This window comes from Hibiscus syriacus, unplaced genomic scaffold (assembly GCF_006381635.1).
Source record: "Hibiscus syriacus cultivar Baekdansim isolate YM2019G1 unplaced genomic scaffold, ASM638163v2 tig00110500_pilon, whole genome shotgun sequence".
In the NCBI taxonomy this organism is placed as follows: Eukaryota; Viridiplantae; Streptophyta; class Magnoliopsida; order Malvales; family Malvaceae; genus Hibiscus; species Hibiscus syriacus.
Genome location: NW_024062762.1, coordinates 1,726,287 through 1,740,934, shown reverse-complemented (window position 1 = coordinate 1,740,934; position 14,648 = coordinate 1,726,287). Strand labels below are relative to the sequence as shown.

The window sequence follows — 14,648 nt, the reverse complement described above, 5'->3', positions numbered from 1 at the left end:
CGGTATATTTATACCGATTATATTACAAAATTATCTATTACATTATAATTCTGGGTTCCGATGTGTAAATGTCGACACTTTTTGACAAGGTATCGACATATTTTTCTTCCAATCTGGACATAAAGTACCGACACAATATTAAAAAGTATCGATATAGGTTGTAGACCTATTCGCTCATAAAACCGGTATATTTATACCAGTTATATTAAAAAATTATCTATTACATTATAATTTTGGGTTCCGATGTGTAAATGTCGACACTTTTTGACAAGGTATCGACACATTTTTCTTCCATTCTGGACATAAAGTACCGACACAATATTAAAAAGTGTCGATATAGGTTGTAGACCTATTCGCTCATAAAACCGATATATTTATACCGGTTATATTACAAAATTATCTATTACATTATAATTCTGGGTTCCGATGTGTAAATGTCGACACTTTTTGACAAGGTATCGACACATTTTTCTTCCATTCTGGACATAAAGTACATACACAATATTAAAAAGTGTCGATATAGGTTGTAGACCTATTCGCTCATAAAACCGGTATATTTATACCGGTTATATTACAAAATTATCTATTATATTATAATTCTGGGTTCCGACGTGTAAATGTCGACACTTTTTGACAAGGTATCAACACATTTTTCTTCCATTCTGGACATAAAGTACATACACAATATTAAAAAGTGTGAAAACTTTGTTGTGGATATCATGGAAAACAATGATATAGTAATGTGTTTCGATACATTTGCAAGCAGATGTAAAATACATTAATAACTAGTATTGATATTTCAACAATCCTCAAATGTATATGTATACAGAGAAGCAAATATGGAATAATTAATGAAAATATACACACAATATAATCACACCAAAATATAAATACACAAGAATGTTCAAATAATGTACCGACAAACGAAATTAATCCGATGAAAAAGGGTTATTTCTAACAAGTCCGGAACATTAGAGGCCTTCAACAAATTTTTCAAATACTCTCGTATGTTTCCGCCTTTTTCTGAGGACATACATAAATAATTTCAATTATCAAACTAATGAGGTGCAATTTTACTAACAATAAACTAAATTCGCATAAGCATGAATAAATTTGTGTCATACCTAGAGCATTGTCGTTCGAATAGGAAGCAGCGTCAAAGGTATGTGGACATATGTAATTGTATTTCTATATAAACACATAAGTTGTTAAAATAATATATGTCTGAACACCTGTTCAACTGAAAAAACATATTTCATAAATGCAACTTACCGGATTATAAATCATTTTTTCCGCTGAATCATCGACCAAAAGTGTATTTAGCTCGTTAAAATCTGGACACGCGTTCCAAACATCATTGAGATCTTTACAGTAGGTAACATAATCGTATGTTTTGCATTTTTCTTGATCCTGTTCACAAACAGTCGAACATAAATATGTAGGAATCATAGACAACGAAAAGTCAGCAAACTGTAATGACATTCATCTTACCCACACGAATAGAAAATGCTCAGAAAATAAAGGTAGTTTCTCAAGTACACGGTCGACGTTATGCCTGAGATTGTAATCAAGTTTGAATGTTAACATTCAAATGTATATTAACGATTTTGACTACAGTAATTCAATTGCTCCAAACATGTTCTAACCTCATCTTTATTGACCGCTTGGTTGTCCACATCTGTTAAAAGAAAATAAAATACAGTTCAGAATGTGTAAATGTTTAGAAACATAAATAATGAATTACCTAACTCGTTTGATGTCGTTGACGTAATTCGTCACGCAACATGGAGACTTCATGTTGCAATGATGAAATATCGGATCACATTCCACTCACAAGAGAATCAATATGCTCCCGAAAATTGACCATGTATTCCATCACGGTCTTAATTGTGACATCCTCTGCAACTGGAGCTTCTTCCATCATTGCGTCTCCACTTGGTTGCTCTTCTTCATGGCCAACGGGGTCCATTTCCTCCCTCTCTTGATCTAATCCGACCTCCTTGACACGCTTCCAACCGAGTTTTTCAACAAAATCATATCCCGCTTTTTTAATAAATACCATGTCAATCTTGCAGGTTAATCGAACAGGGGCGTCATGCGAAAAATCAACTTCCTTCTTCTTCAACAGATGGGTGATGACACATCCATATGGTAGTGTAGTTGAAATTGTTGCTCCCTTTGTGACCATATATACAATTGTATTAAATATGAGTTTTGCAATGTTTGGAGCCGTTTTGGATTTGGATTTATACTTTGCTATCCACCAATAATCGCTGTCTCGAAGCGTTGAATGTTTTCCCCCACTAGGCCGGATATACCATGTGAGCATTTTGTGAAACACTCTCGACTCTACATCGAGGTGAATTGGGATATTTCTAGCAACCCGTTTAATTGTAGACCAATCTACACCATTTTCATCTGAATCCCCTTTATTCGCTACACCTAAACCCTCCGCAATAGTTTCCGGAGATATATATATATCCTTCCCCATGACATATGTATTAATTCCTATTATATTAGTCTTATTAGGCTCGTGCTGTAAGGAAGCATTGTTGTAGAAGACTCTAACTAGGTTGGGATAATATCTTGGTTCTACACCAAGGAATTCAAGTCAACCCCAAGATGTAAATATGGATTTAAAACTAAATGCATATTTATCATCAAACAAGAAACCCAGGTCAATGACACGTTCGGGACGAATCTTCCTTACTTTAAAACTCGTCTGCCATCTTTGTTTCTCCATATCAGATCTAAAGTTCAGAGTTTCGAAGGACCTGATTTCCTCAGAAGAATCGTTTGTTACAGAATGAGGTTGTGGTTGAGAAGAACTGGGTTGAGAAGAGCTTTGAGAAAGACCGCTCTTCTGACGCTGACGTTTTGGAGCCATTTTGGTTGGATGCTATTACAATGGAACACAAACACATTCAGGAAAAAAACTCCAATATAGAAATCAATCAAACCCATAAAATATCGATAAATTTACCTGAATATCTGATCGTCGCTGTTATGATAACGCTAGTATTCTTCGGAGAGGAAGAGTTATCTTCTGCCTGCTTGCCTTTATGTTTAGGGTTTTTCGATTTAGAGTACTATATATAGTGAACGGTGGAAAAACACTTGATATTTAAATTAGTATCGACACAAACTAAAAAAGTGTCGACACATTATTTAGACCTATTCTCTCATAAAACCAGTATAATTGTACCGGTTAGATTGAAAAATTACATATTACATTATACTTTTGGTTTTCGATGTTTTTGGGATCGACATTTTTTATATATGGATCGACACTTTACGGTTGCACCCTGTTTGCCATTAATTCTGGACCAAAAATATCAACACAAACTAAAAAAGTGTCGACACATTATTTAGATATATTCTCTCATAAAACCGGTATACTTGTACCGGTTAAATTGAAAAATTACATATTACATTATACTTTTGGTTTTCGATGTTTTTGGGATCGACACTTTTTATATATGGATCGACACTTTATGGTTGCACCCTGTTTGCCATTCATTCTGGACCAAAAATATCAACACAAACTAAAAAAGTGTCGACACATTATTTAGACATTTTCTCTCATAAAACCGGTATACTTGTACCGGTTAGATTGAAAAATTACATATTACATTATACTTTTGGTTTTCGATGTTTTTGGGATCGACACTTTTTATATATGGATCGACATTTTATGGTTGCACCCTGTTGGCCATTCATTCTGGACCAAAAATATCGACACAAACTAAAAAAGTGTCGACACATTATTTAGACATATTCTCTCATAAAACCGGTATACTTGTACCGGTTAGATTGAAAAATTACATAATACATTATACTTTTGGTTTTCGATGTTTTTGGGATCGACGCTTTTTATATATGGATCGACACTTTATGGTTGCACCCTGTTGGCCATTCATTCTGGACAAAAAATATCGACACATTATTTAGACATATTCTCTCATAAAACCGGTATACTTGTACCGGTTAGATTGAAAAATTATATATTACATTATACTTTTGGTTTTCGATGTTTTTGGGATCGACACTTTTTATATATGGATCGACACTTTATGGTTGCACCCTGTTGGCCATTCATTCTGGACCAAAAATATCGACACAAACTAAAAAAGTGTCGACACATTATTTAGACATATTCTCTCATAAAACCGGTATACTTGTACCGGTTAGATTGAAAAATTACATATTACATTATACTTTTGGTTTTCGATGTTTTTGGGATCGACACTTTTTATATATGGATCGACACTATATGGTTGCACCCTGTTGGCCATTCATTCTGGACCAAAAATATCGACACAAACTAAAAAAGTGTCGACACATTATTTAGACATATTCTCTCATAAAACCGATATACTTGTACCGGTTAGATTGAAAAATTACATATTACATTATACTTTGGTTTTCGATGTTTTTGGGATCGACACTTTTTTATATGGATCGACACTTTATGGTTGCACCCTGTTGGCCATTCATTCTGGACCAAAAATATCGATACAAACTAAAAAAGTGTCGACATATTATTTAGACATATTCTCTCATAAAACCGGTATACTTGTACCGGTTAGATTGAAAAATTACATATTACATTATACTTTTGGTTTTCGATGTTTTTGGGATCGACACGTTTTATATATGGATCGACACTTTATGGTTGCACCCTGTTGGCCATTCATTCTGGACCAAAAATATCGACACAAACTAAAAAAGTGTCGACACATTATTTAGACATATTCTCTCATAAAACCGGTATACTTGTACCGGTTAGATTGAAAATTACATATTACATTATACTTTTGGTTTTCGATGTTTTTGGGATCGACACTTTTTATATATGGATCGACACTTTATAGTTGCACCCTGTTGGCCATATTGTAAATTTGCCTTTTACTTTAAAGTATCAACATGACCCTTAATGTGTATAAGAAACATGTACAACAACATACTGCTAACTTTTCTCATCTCATTCATAATTATATTCACATACAAAATTATAAATCGTATACAAAATTATAAATCTTATACAAAATTAACCCTACATTTACATCATTGCATCCTTTTGTTATTCTTATGTATCATGACAGCTTTTGTTATCTCCTGTCTTCGTTCATTTTTATTGTGGCTTACGAGATCGTTTAATATTCGCGATCGATCCCACTCTCCAACAACCTATATTCAAATTGTCAGAACGTTAAGTATTGTAAACTACAGCATTCAATCTACGACTTTTAACAATTTTACCACAAACGAATTTTTCTTTCCACTTACAAAATCACCAGTTGCCCCTGTAGAACCGATCGATTCCATCCCATCATCACATACATACCGCAATCATGTCTGTTACAAAATTTGAAAACCACACATGTCAATTATGATGAATACTGCATAAATTAAGCTTTCTATTTGTGATAACATCTCATACCCATTCAATTGTTTATTCTTCTTATGCTCCACAAATTTGAAATTTTTCAAGGGATACTTTCCTATAGATCCACAGGATTCAACCCAAATGCATTTCTTATTATAAGAATCTAATATTTTAATCTGCATTAAAATATAAGAAGTTATGATCCCAAAAAATTATGCATAATAATTTACATAATGTCCTTTCATACATACATACATACCAATCTCTTAGCATCCTTCACTCTCTGTTTAGCTGCTTCAGTTGTAAACATACTATCATATATTGTTGCAATACGATCTACCATATCCAACACCAACAAATACCAATGTGAATTATGGTAGTTTATTGTGATCATGATCTGCAACAAATTTCACACCCAATTTGACAAAATTCAACATTCTATATCCGAAAACATCATTTGCAATTGGTATGGTGTCTTACCTTCTCACAGTCGGTGAATTTCACATAGTTATTCAGTATGGGACCCCAGAAGGTAGCAATACTCTCAACACTTTCTTTGTTATTGGCATCCAACGCCTGCTGCTGCAATTACGCAACAAACATTATTAATTTACCGTCTATAACACTACTTATCTCCATTTATTAATTTAACTCACCGCTAAGTGGTATGGAAGGTAGCCAATCCTCCGGAGTGACTTCTGAGAATCGTAGCATACTGTCCAGGCGACCAAATCAATAACCTAACAAAATTAATTACACAATCAGAACATATTCAATAAGTTTTAACATTTTCTACTTTCTACTTACCACACCGCCAACCCATTTCGTAGGCTTCAACGTTGCAACGTCGTATACACTAGCGAATTGATTTCCCATTGAGATTACAGAATATCTGTATGAATCATTAGGATTAATATGGTGTCATGAAATATTCAAATATAACTCACAAAGCAATATATTTCACTTACTCCGATTCTAACTCACTATTCCATAAATAATCACAAATTGCAGCTTCGATGTCATCAATTCCGCTTGGAATATCCGCTTTTTCAACCTACAATTTTGCATATAAATTTTTGTCACAACAACATAATAAAAATCAAATTAAGTTTTCTTTTATTCAACTTGCCTTCTGCTTCTTCTTCTGGGGTGCAGGACATTCCGAATCCAAATCTGCTGCTATAACACTCTCCGGTGTATAAATGACATAGACTTCCTTCCTCCTCATTTTTTCCATCTCTTCTTCTTCCTCCTCCCTCTTTTCTTCTTCATATTTTTTCAGTTCATCGTATTTTTTTTCTACATAGCTCTTCATCTCTTTTATTTCACCCTTCAATTGATCTCCTTCATCCAAGTATTTATCAACCACCCCCTTCACCCCCGTAAGTTCACTCCTCAATTCCACAACCTCCTTCACCACTCCTTCAAATTTTTCACCCGTCACCATCTTAATATCACCCCTTAACACCCCAACTTCTTTCACCACTTCACCCCTCAACACCTCTACTTCTTTCACCACTCCATCTATTTTTCCTTCCACTACCCCCTTATGCCTCTCAAGTGTATCTTCGACTCTCTCAAGTTTCTCTTCGACTCTATCAAGTTTCTCTTCAACTCTTGATTGTCTTTGCATGATATCAAATTGGATTTTTTTATATCAGCCAATTTAGACATCAAAATGTCGAAGTTACTATGTTTTCCCTCACTGTCGTCCCACTCACCGTCATCCCCCAATACAACCATCGCTCATTTCTTCTCCTCTGCCTCCACTGCCTCCTCTACATCCTTGCCAATAACCTTCAAAATTAAATTACAATATTAAGACATTGATTATATTCTTAATATTATTTAATTACATTTATTACCCTTTCTTGCTTCTTCGCTCTATCCAACTTCAACTTCACCATCACTCTAACCACCTCTTCCTTCCCCCATGCACGGATGCGTGCCACTCCGGTTCTTTCATAAGTCGGCACTGCCTCACAGCCCGACCAAAAATCGAACAGTGCAACCTGCATTATAATAAAATTTATATTTTATATAAAAACACAAAAAGTTCTTCACTCATTTACCTCTAAGATTGCTATGCACCCTTTAAGGTATCTCTGGCTGCCCTTTTTAAAGGTGATTATTGATTCAATCAATCTCGAATGGATATATTCAGCCCAATTGAATTCACCTTTCAAGCCTTCATCGCAAATGAGCTTCATATGTTCATTGTTCGTTGACGTATTACCCGTTGGACAAAGAAAGATACCGATAAGGTATAATAGAACTCTGGCCTTCAGCTCATCCCCAACGTAAGATCCACTTTTTATTTCCTCTTCAATTTCAGCATATGTCACCTTCTGCTTCAAACCATATTTGGAGGCAAGTGCTTTCCAGTCCTTACTCTTACAGACTTCTACAACACTTTTGCCTTCATTTTCTACCCCTAATACGGCTACAGCACATGGGATCCCGAGAGGAAATGAAAAATCACCATACTTAGCAATACATTGTCTGACATCAAATTGCACCATCAATGATCGACACAATTCCCTCCGAATAGGTCGATCCCTTACTCCTACCAACGATCTAAAACCTATTTCTCCCAGCACATTCAACTGACCCTTCTCCTTAAGGTGTTTAATTAATGAATTCACCCTTTTAATGATGCATCTTGTCGACACTTCCTACATTTTTTAACAATATATAATGTTATAGTTCTTATATATTTTGTATCAACGTATTTTCAAGTTTAATGAATACCTTATTTTCATGTGCTTTCCTCCGTTCTTTGTATTCTTTACTATCATTCCTTAACTGTGTGATGTAAGGTTCCTTTTCAGCATCACTCATTGAATTCCATTTGGACCTCACATCTTTTGTCACCTAATATTAAACATAAACGTTTCTTAATCAATACATTAACACTAAATACTACTCAATGTCAATTTCATTTTACATACCGAACCGCTCTGTGTGCCATCTTCCTTCATCCTTTTGCATTCGGCCATACTGTCAACATTTAAAATTCGTAATCAATTTAAAGTTTATCGATACTTTAATCCAATTACCATTTCAACAATAATAACAAAAAGACATTGATACTTACTAGAAGTACATATATCCACCCTTTGGTTGCTTTCGAGTCTCGGCCTCAATTTCAAAGTCATCTGCTCCACCAACAATTTTCCAACCCATTGACTCCATTTTTTCTTCATATATCAGTTTACGCAAATCAAATTATTTTTTTACATACACTTTATTCAATATACAAATATAGATAACTACTCTTGTGGTAAAACGATTTTCTTCAAAAGAATTTGAATGGCCACACCAAAATGTGTCGGCACATTTATACAACCTATAATATCATTTTCTACCTATAATATTTAATAAAAGTATCGACATTTATATTTTTCCTTGAATATCACTTTCTACCTGCAATCAGTCACAAATGCATCTTTACTCTAAAACCCCAAACAACACATAAAAACCCTATCGCGATTACTGTAATAATAAAAAATTAGGGTTTCGACAACATACTTTTCGATTCGACTGCAGCAACAAACAAACAAACTTCGCTTTAGAAACGCCTTCTGAAATGCAGCAACAATTACGCTTCGATTTCAAAAACTCGTCCGTTCTATCTATTTTCAGAGGATATTTAGCTATGACCTTTATATTTTCATCGGATATGTTATTTATATTTAATCGATACAAATACAAAAGTGTTGATACTTTTATGTCAGGTGTCGATACTTTCGAAAGGATAATTACCTATTTCTTTGAAAGTGTCGATAATTTATTACACGTACTTACGAAAGTATCGACACTTTCAATATATCTGGTATCATTTTACCGGTTTTATCATTTTGATACCGGTTTTATCATATTTTTACCTGTTATATCGTTGTGGATCGATATATTTTTTAAAGTATCGACACATTATAGGCGCTAAAACTGCTTCTCTTTTAAATTCACAAAGTGTCGATCCTTATATAAAGTATCGACACTTTCAATATATCCGGTAACGTTTTACGAGTTTTATCATTTTGATACCGGTTTATCATATTTTTACCTGGTATATCGTTTTGGATCGATATATTTTTTAAAAGTATCGACACTTTATAGGATTTAAAACTGTTTTTCTTTTAAATTCACGAAGTGTCGATCCTTATATTAAAATACCGACACTTTAAATGTATCCGGTAGCGCTTTACCGGTTTTATCATTTCAATACAGGTTTTGTCATAGTTTTACATGTTATATCGTTTTGGATCGACACATTTTTAATTTGGATCGACACGAACCGACAAGTTAAGTTTGCCGATTGCACAATTTTTTAATATTTCTTCATGACTTAGACCTACTACATTATTATTAGTCAACATTTCCGGTAGCGCTAAACCGAATTTGTTAAATATCTTTTAATGTATCCGGTAACGCCGTATATTAGCCGTATATTAACCCGCATTTCCTGAGACAATCCAACTTTGATTTTTATAAAAAGTTGATAAGTTATAGAGATGTCCTTGGAATTTTTTATTTGTTGCTCTCGTCTGGCTCTAGTGGAAGCGCCGGAATGGTTGATTTCATTGCTGCTCTTTCCTGGGCAAGGTATTTTGGTTCCTCCTTCACCCGAAGGTCTGGCTCTTCCCATAGCTCCCCCGAGTCATTCAGTGGGATAAACCACCCCTTGGTTGGGTCTCCGTTAATACTGACGGTGCCATCTCGAGTGATAATCTACACAGTACCGCTGGAGGAATCATCCGAGATAGTTCTGGTGAGTGGATTCTCGGCTACACCAAATCTACGGGCTGCTGCTCCCCGCTTCAGGTGGAGCTGTGAGGTATATATACAGGTCTCTTCGCTGCTTGGAACCGCCGCTTTGATAAAGTCATCGTTCAAACCAGAAACTGATGCAGGGGAATTGAAAATCTGTAGGTACCAAAAGCCATGGTCCATCACACTTTCGCCACTGCATCTGCTCGATTAGCGTCTCGCAGCGTATAAGAGAATTGCAGCCGCCAGTGCCGGTCGATTATCTCAATCAAGTGTGGGATCAAATGAGAAGTACACCATTTGAATCACTTCCTGTAAAGCCATTCATGACCACATGAGCACGAAAAGCTTCTTCACAAAGACGTCTTCCACGCTGTAATATGCTTGCAGTCTCAATGAATCCTGAATCAAAAATGACTTTGTTCCTCCGTGTCCAGAGGCACCAAAGGATCAAACCAAATAGCAGGTCCCACTCTTTGCCATTGATCGGGAAATATTCCGGGTCACTCAGATATGTAAGAATCCATTGCTTCACATCTATGGTGAAAAATTAAGAAGCCGATTTGGTTTGATCAGGCATGTCCAAGTCGCAATAGCAATAGTGCATCTTCGGAGAATGTGCGAGGTGGATTCAACAGCGAACTTACGGAAATGTGTCTCCGAGTCTTTTCTTCTTAGTCAAGAGTCGATTATGTCCAATCAACCAGAATAACTAACTCTCGGTAATCCCTTGTAACGTGATAAGGTTTTCCACAGGTCAGAATCCACATCAAGAGAAACCCCCAAATGCTGATTGTAGGCACTAGCTATGGTGAATTGATGATTCTTTTCCAATTTCCATCTCGGTCTATCATCTCCACCGGTTAGCCTAGGTGGAATCACAGCTGGAAGGGATAACAAGATCTCATCCGGCAACAAAGCTCGCAATATGTCCCACCTCTAATCACCATTTACACCCACCATAAGAGCAACCGGAGAGGGATGAAAGGAAAAGTGTGGAATCTTACAGTGGTTCATGAGGGGACCAATATCGCACACCCAATCCTCTCTCTAGAAATCCACGTTGTTTCTATTCCCGAGCCTCCAACTAATCCCGAAACGAACCTCCGGCCAAATTAAAAGCCCCGCCAAACACGAGAGCACCCAGGACGAGCGAGGAGATCAGGAATGACGCCACCCCATTTATACTTGGTTCGGAGAACTCTAGCCCATAGTTGTTTTTCGTTCGTCAAAAGTTTGTAACCCAATCTCATCAGAAAAGCCTCGTTTTGAGTAACTATTCTCTGAACTCCAAGTCCACCTTGCTCGATCGGCATACAAATTCGATCCCAAGAGACGAGATTGATGCCTCTCTTCTCATCGGAATGGCCCCAAATGAAATTTCTCGTCAACCGTTCTATTTCTTCACAAACACCTTTTGGTAAATAACTTGTTTGCATGGCATATGTAGGTAACGTGTTTAAAACCGATTTGGCCAACATAATACGGCCTGCAAAAGAGAGAGATTTCACTTTCCATCCAGCAAGTCTATCTCGGGCCTTCTGGATTAAATAATCATAAATCTTTTTAGTTACTCGTTTGTGCAGAAGGAGAACTCCCAGGTAACGCCCGAGATCATCTACTCTTGAATAATTGAATCCCTCGCTAATGTCTTGGAAAACAGTGTCATCCACATTATGCGAGAAGAAGATATGTGTCTTTGCATGATTAAACTTATGGCCTGAACTATAGCAGAACTTTTTCAGAACCCGTTGAATCACATCTAACTGGTCCAAGGACGCTTCAGTGAATAACACTAAATCATCTGCGAAGAACAGATGAGATAGACATGGACCGTTACGAACCAATCTAATCGGCTTCCAATTTCCATCATCCACTTCCTTCTGAATAGCTTGTGCTAACCATTCCATAGAAAGAACGAAAAGATACAGTGACAAAGGATCGTCATGACGGATGCCACGGGATGGAATAAAAGAATCTGAGATGGCCCCATTCCATAACACCTTTGTAGATACTGTCATACTGTACAAGCACAATTCATGATGAGTTGGCGAAATTCTTGGGGTAACCCAACATCATGCAAGGTATCATCGATGAACGACCACTAAAGTCGATCGTATGGTTTTACCAGATCAAGTTTGATAGCCATCTAACCATTGCGGCCATTCTTCTTTCTCATCGAGTGAATGATTTCTTGAGCAATAACAATATTATAAGTTATGCTTTGGTCCAACACAAAACTTGTTTGGGTCTCGAAGATTAGCTTCGGAAGAAGAGGTTTCAATATGTTAACTACCACTTTGGTGACAATTTTGAACACCACTGTACACAAACTTATCGGGAAAAACTGAGTTATATATTCCGACACAACAATTTTAGGAATAAGTACCAAAAGAGTCTTATTCATCTCTGGGGTGACTGTCTTCCGAATAAAATAATCCCAGATCAAGTGATAAACCTGTGGATCGACCAGCTCCCAATTGCGTTGATAGAAAAAAACATGAAACCCGTCAATACCAGGGGCCTTAGCTGGGTCCATACTAAACACCACCTGACGAATTTCACCATCTGAGCTGGAGCTGGAGCTGATAGAGCACTAAACGATGCATCATCAATAGAGAGAAAGCGACCGTGAATGTGATAGTATACCCATGATTACCATTGCTCGTAAACAGATTAATGAAGCAGCTAACTGTAATGCCATGAAGAGTAGATTGGTCATTGCACCAAGAACCGTCTTCACATCGTAGCATAGAGATGGTATTCTAGCGGCGACGACTCCTTGCACATGCGTGGAAAAATCTTGTATATCGATTCCATGGATAATCCAATTGCATCGGAACTTTTGCATCCATAAAGTCTCTTCGTGCTCGAGAAGGAGTTCTAAATCCGTCTTTAGTTGATCCTCGAGATTAATCAGGAACATCGAATGCTTTTGTTGTAAGGCACGGTCAATGCCTCGCAAACGGGCCAATAACCGTTTTTTCCGAGCACCAATCAAACCAAACGTCGATTGATTCCACTCCACTAATTTAGAATGTAGAGAATGAAGATTAGCAACAATATCACCATCTTTTGACCAATTCACCATGAGGAAATTCCTGAAATTCGGGTGATGTTGCCAAGCGAAAACAAACCAAAAAGGCAGTGCTCCACAATTTAAGTGATCAAGCTCTAATTTCAAAAGGAGGGGTCTATGATCCGACCCCAACCAGTCCAAATGAAAGATTGCCAAATCCGGGTAACGAGCATGCCAACACGAATTCAGCAGACAACGGTCTAACCATTGATGAAGAGAGCCACGGGACCAAGTAAACGGAAGATTTTAGAAGCCAAGATCAAAAAGAGCACAATTGTTCACGAAAGAAGCAAAACTTCGACTAGTACTCACACGACCAACAGCCCCTCCACTCCGCTCGTTTTGACTTAAGATGGCGTTAAAGTCTCCACCCAAAAGCCAAGGACAGTTATTCCCCGGATTGAGATTTTCAATAAGAGCTCAAAATGTTTCCTGATAAGAATATTCAGACTCGCATAGACTACAATAATATAAATAACGTCACCTATACCAGCACCACATATTTAACAATGAATTAATTGATTAGCAATTTTATGAATTTCCACATGCAAATGATCATGCCAGAGCAACCAAATACCACATCTGAAACCCTGTGCTTCAACACGGAAGGAGTTACAGAACCTGAGCTTCGTTATAATCGAATCTGCTTTTGCACCACTCACCCTAGTCTCCAACAAAGCTACAAAGGATGGCTTGAGATCCTGAACAGTCTGCTTAAAATAACACTGATATGTGGGGTTAGCTGCCCCTTGACAGTTCCAAAGTAAACAGTTTAACATGATAATGGATTATGGGATTCATTTGGTGTTCCGTCACCCTTTGTACCCGAACTATACCCCAAGATATTCAACTCCATTTTCTCTTTGCCAAACATGACCGTATCATGAGACAACGTACTTGAACTACTATTCGCAGCATTAAGGCCACCCGCCGCTGATTGAACCTAATCAGACAGAACTGGGCGCGATGGCGGCTTATACTGAATGTTTTTCTTTCTTACTTTCAAACCTTTGTTTCCAGTAGATTCCCCTTTAGACAGATTGTGTTTATCTTTGGTACGCTCTAGGATGGTCACTGCCATATGCTTCCCATTTCTTGCACTTGCTTCCTTGACCAATACATGTGGTTCCTGACTAACAACCAGAGATTCAACATGCCGACCATCAACTCAAACTCTTTCCACCTCCAAATTTAATTCCTTCACTTGCTCTGACAAATTTCCTTTGATAACAACACCACCAGCACTTCCACTTGGGTCCTGACTAGACCGTGGAGAACCCGTGAACCCTTTACCAATAGTAACGACTTACTGTGATATCACCCGTTTCCCAGTAGCTTTTTCCAAAGTTCGAACAGGACGATCCACCATCTTCCTCAGCTGCATGGGATTTTATTCATTGTCTTGATTAT

The 14,648-nt window shown here is 37.0% G+C and overlaps 1 protein-coding gene across 1 annotated transcript; it reads right to left on the bottom strand.

The window, feature by feature from the left end:
- Positions 1 to 10,439: 10,439 nt before the first annotated feature.
- Positions 10,440 to 12,180, bottom strand: LOC120129447. Its single transcript, XM_039146942.1, has 3 exons — positions 11,293 to 12,180; positions 10,864 to 11,098; positions 10,440 to 10,696 (listed from the first exon to the last, which is right to left on the bottom strand). The coding sequence occupies exons 1-3, from the start codon at positions 12,178 to 12,180 to the stop codon at positions 10,440 to 10,442; spliced, it is 1,380 nt and encodes a 459-aa protein (XP_039002873.1).
- Between the last annotated feature and the right edge of the window lie 2,468 nt (positions 12,181 to 14,648).

Excerpts from the sequence above, each read along its gene's own strand:
- LOC120129447 (XM_039146942.1), bottom strand. The coding sequence starts at position 12,180 with ATGACAGTATCTACAAAGGTGTTATGGAATGGGGCCATCTCAGATTCT. Across the intron at positions 11,099-11,292 it reads CTCGTCCTGGGTGCTCTCGT|AGGTGGGACATATTGCGAGC; the intron begins GTTTGGCGGGGC and ends AATGGTGATTAG. Across the intron at positions 10,697-10,863 it reads ACCGAGAGTTAGTTATTCTG|ATGTGAAGCAATGGATTCTT; the intron begins GTTGATTGGACA and ends TTTTCACCATAG.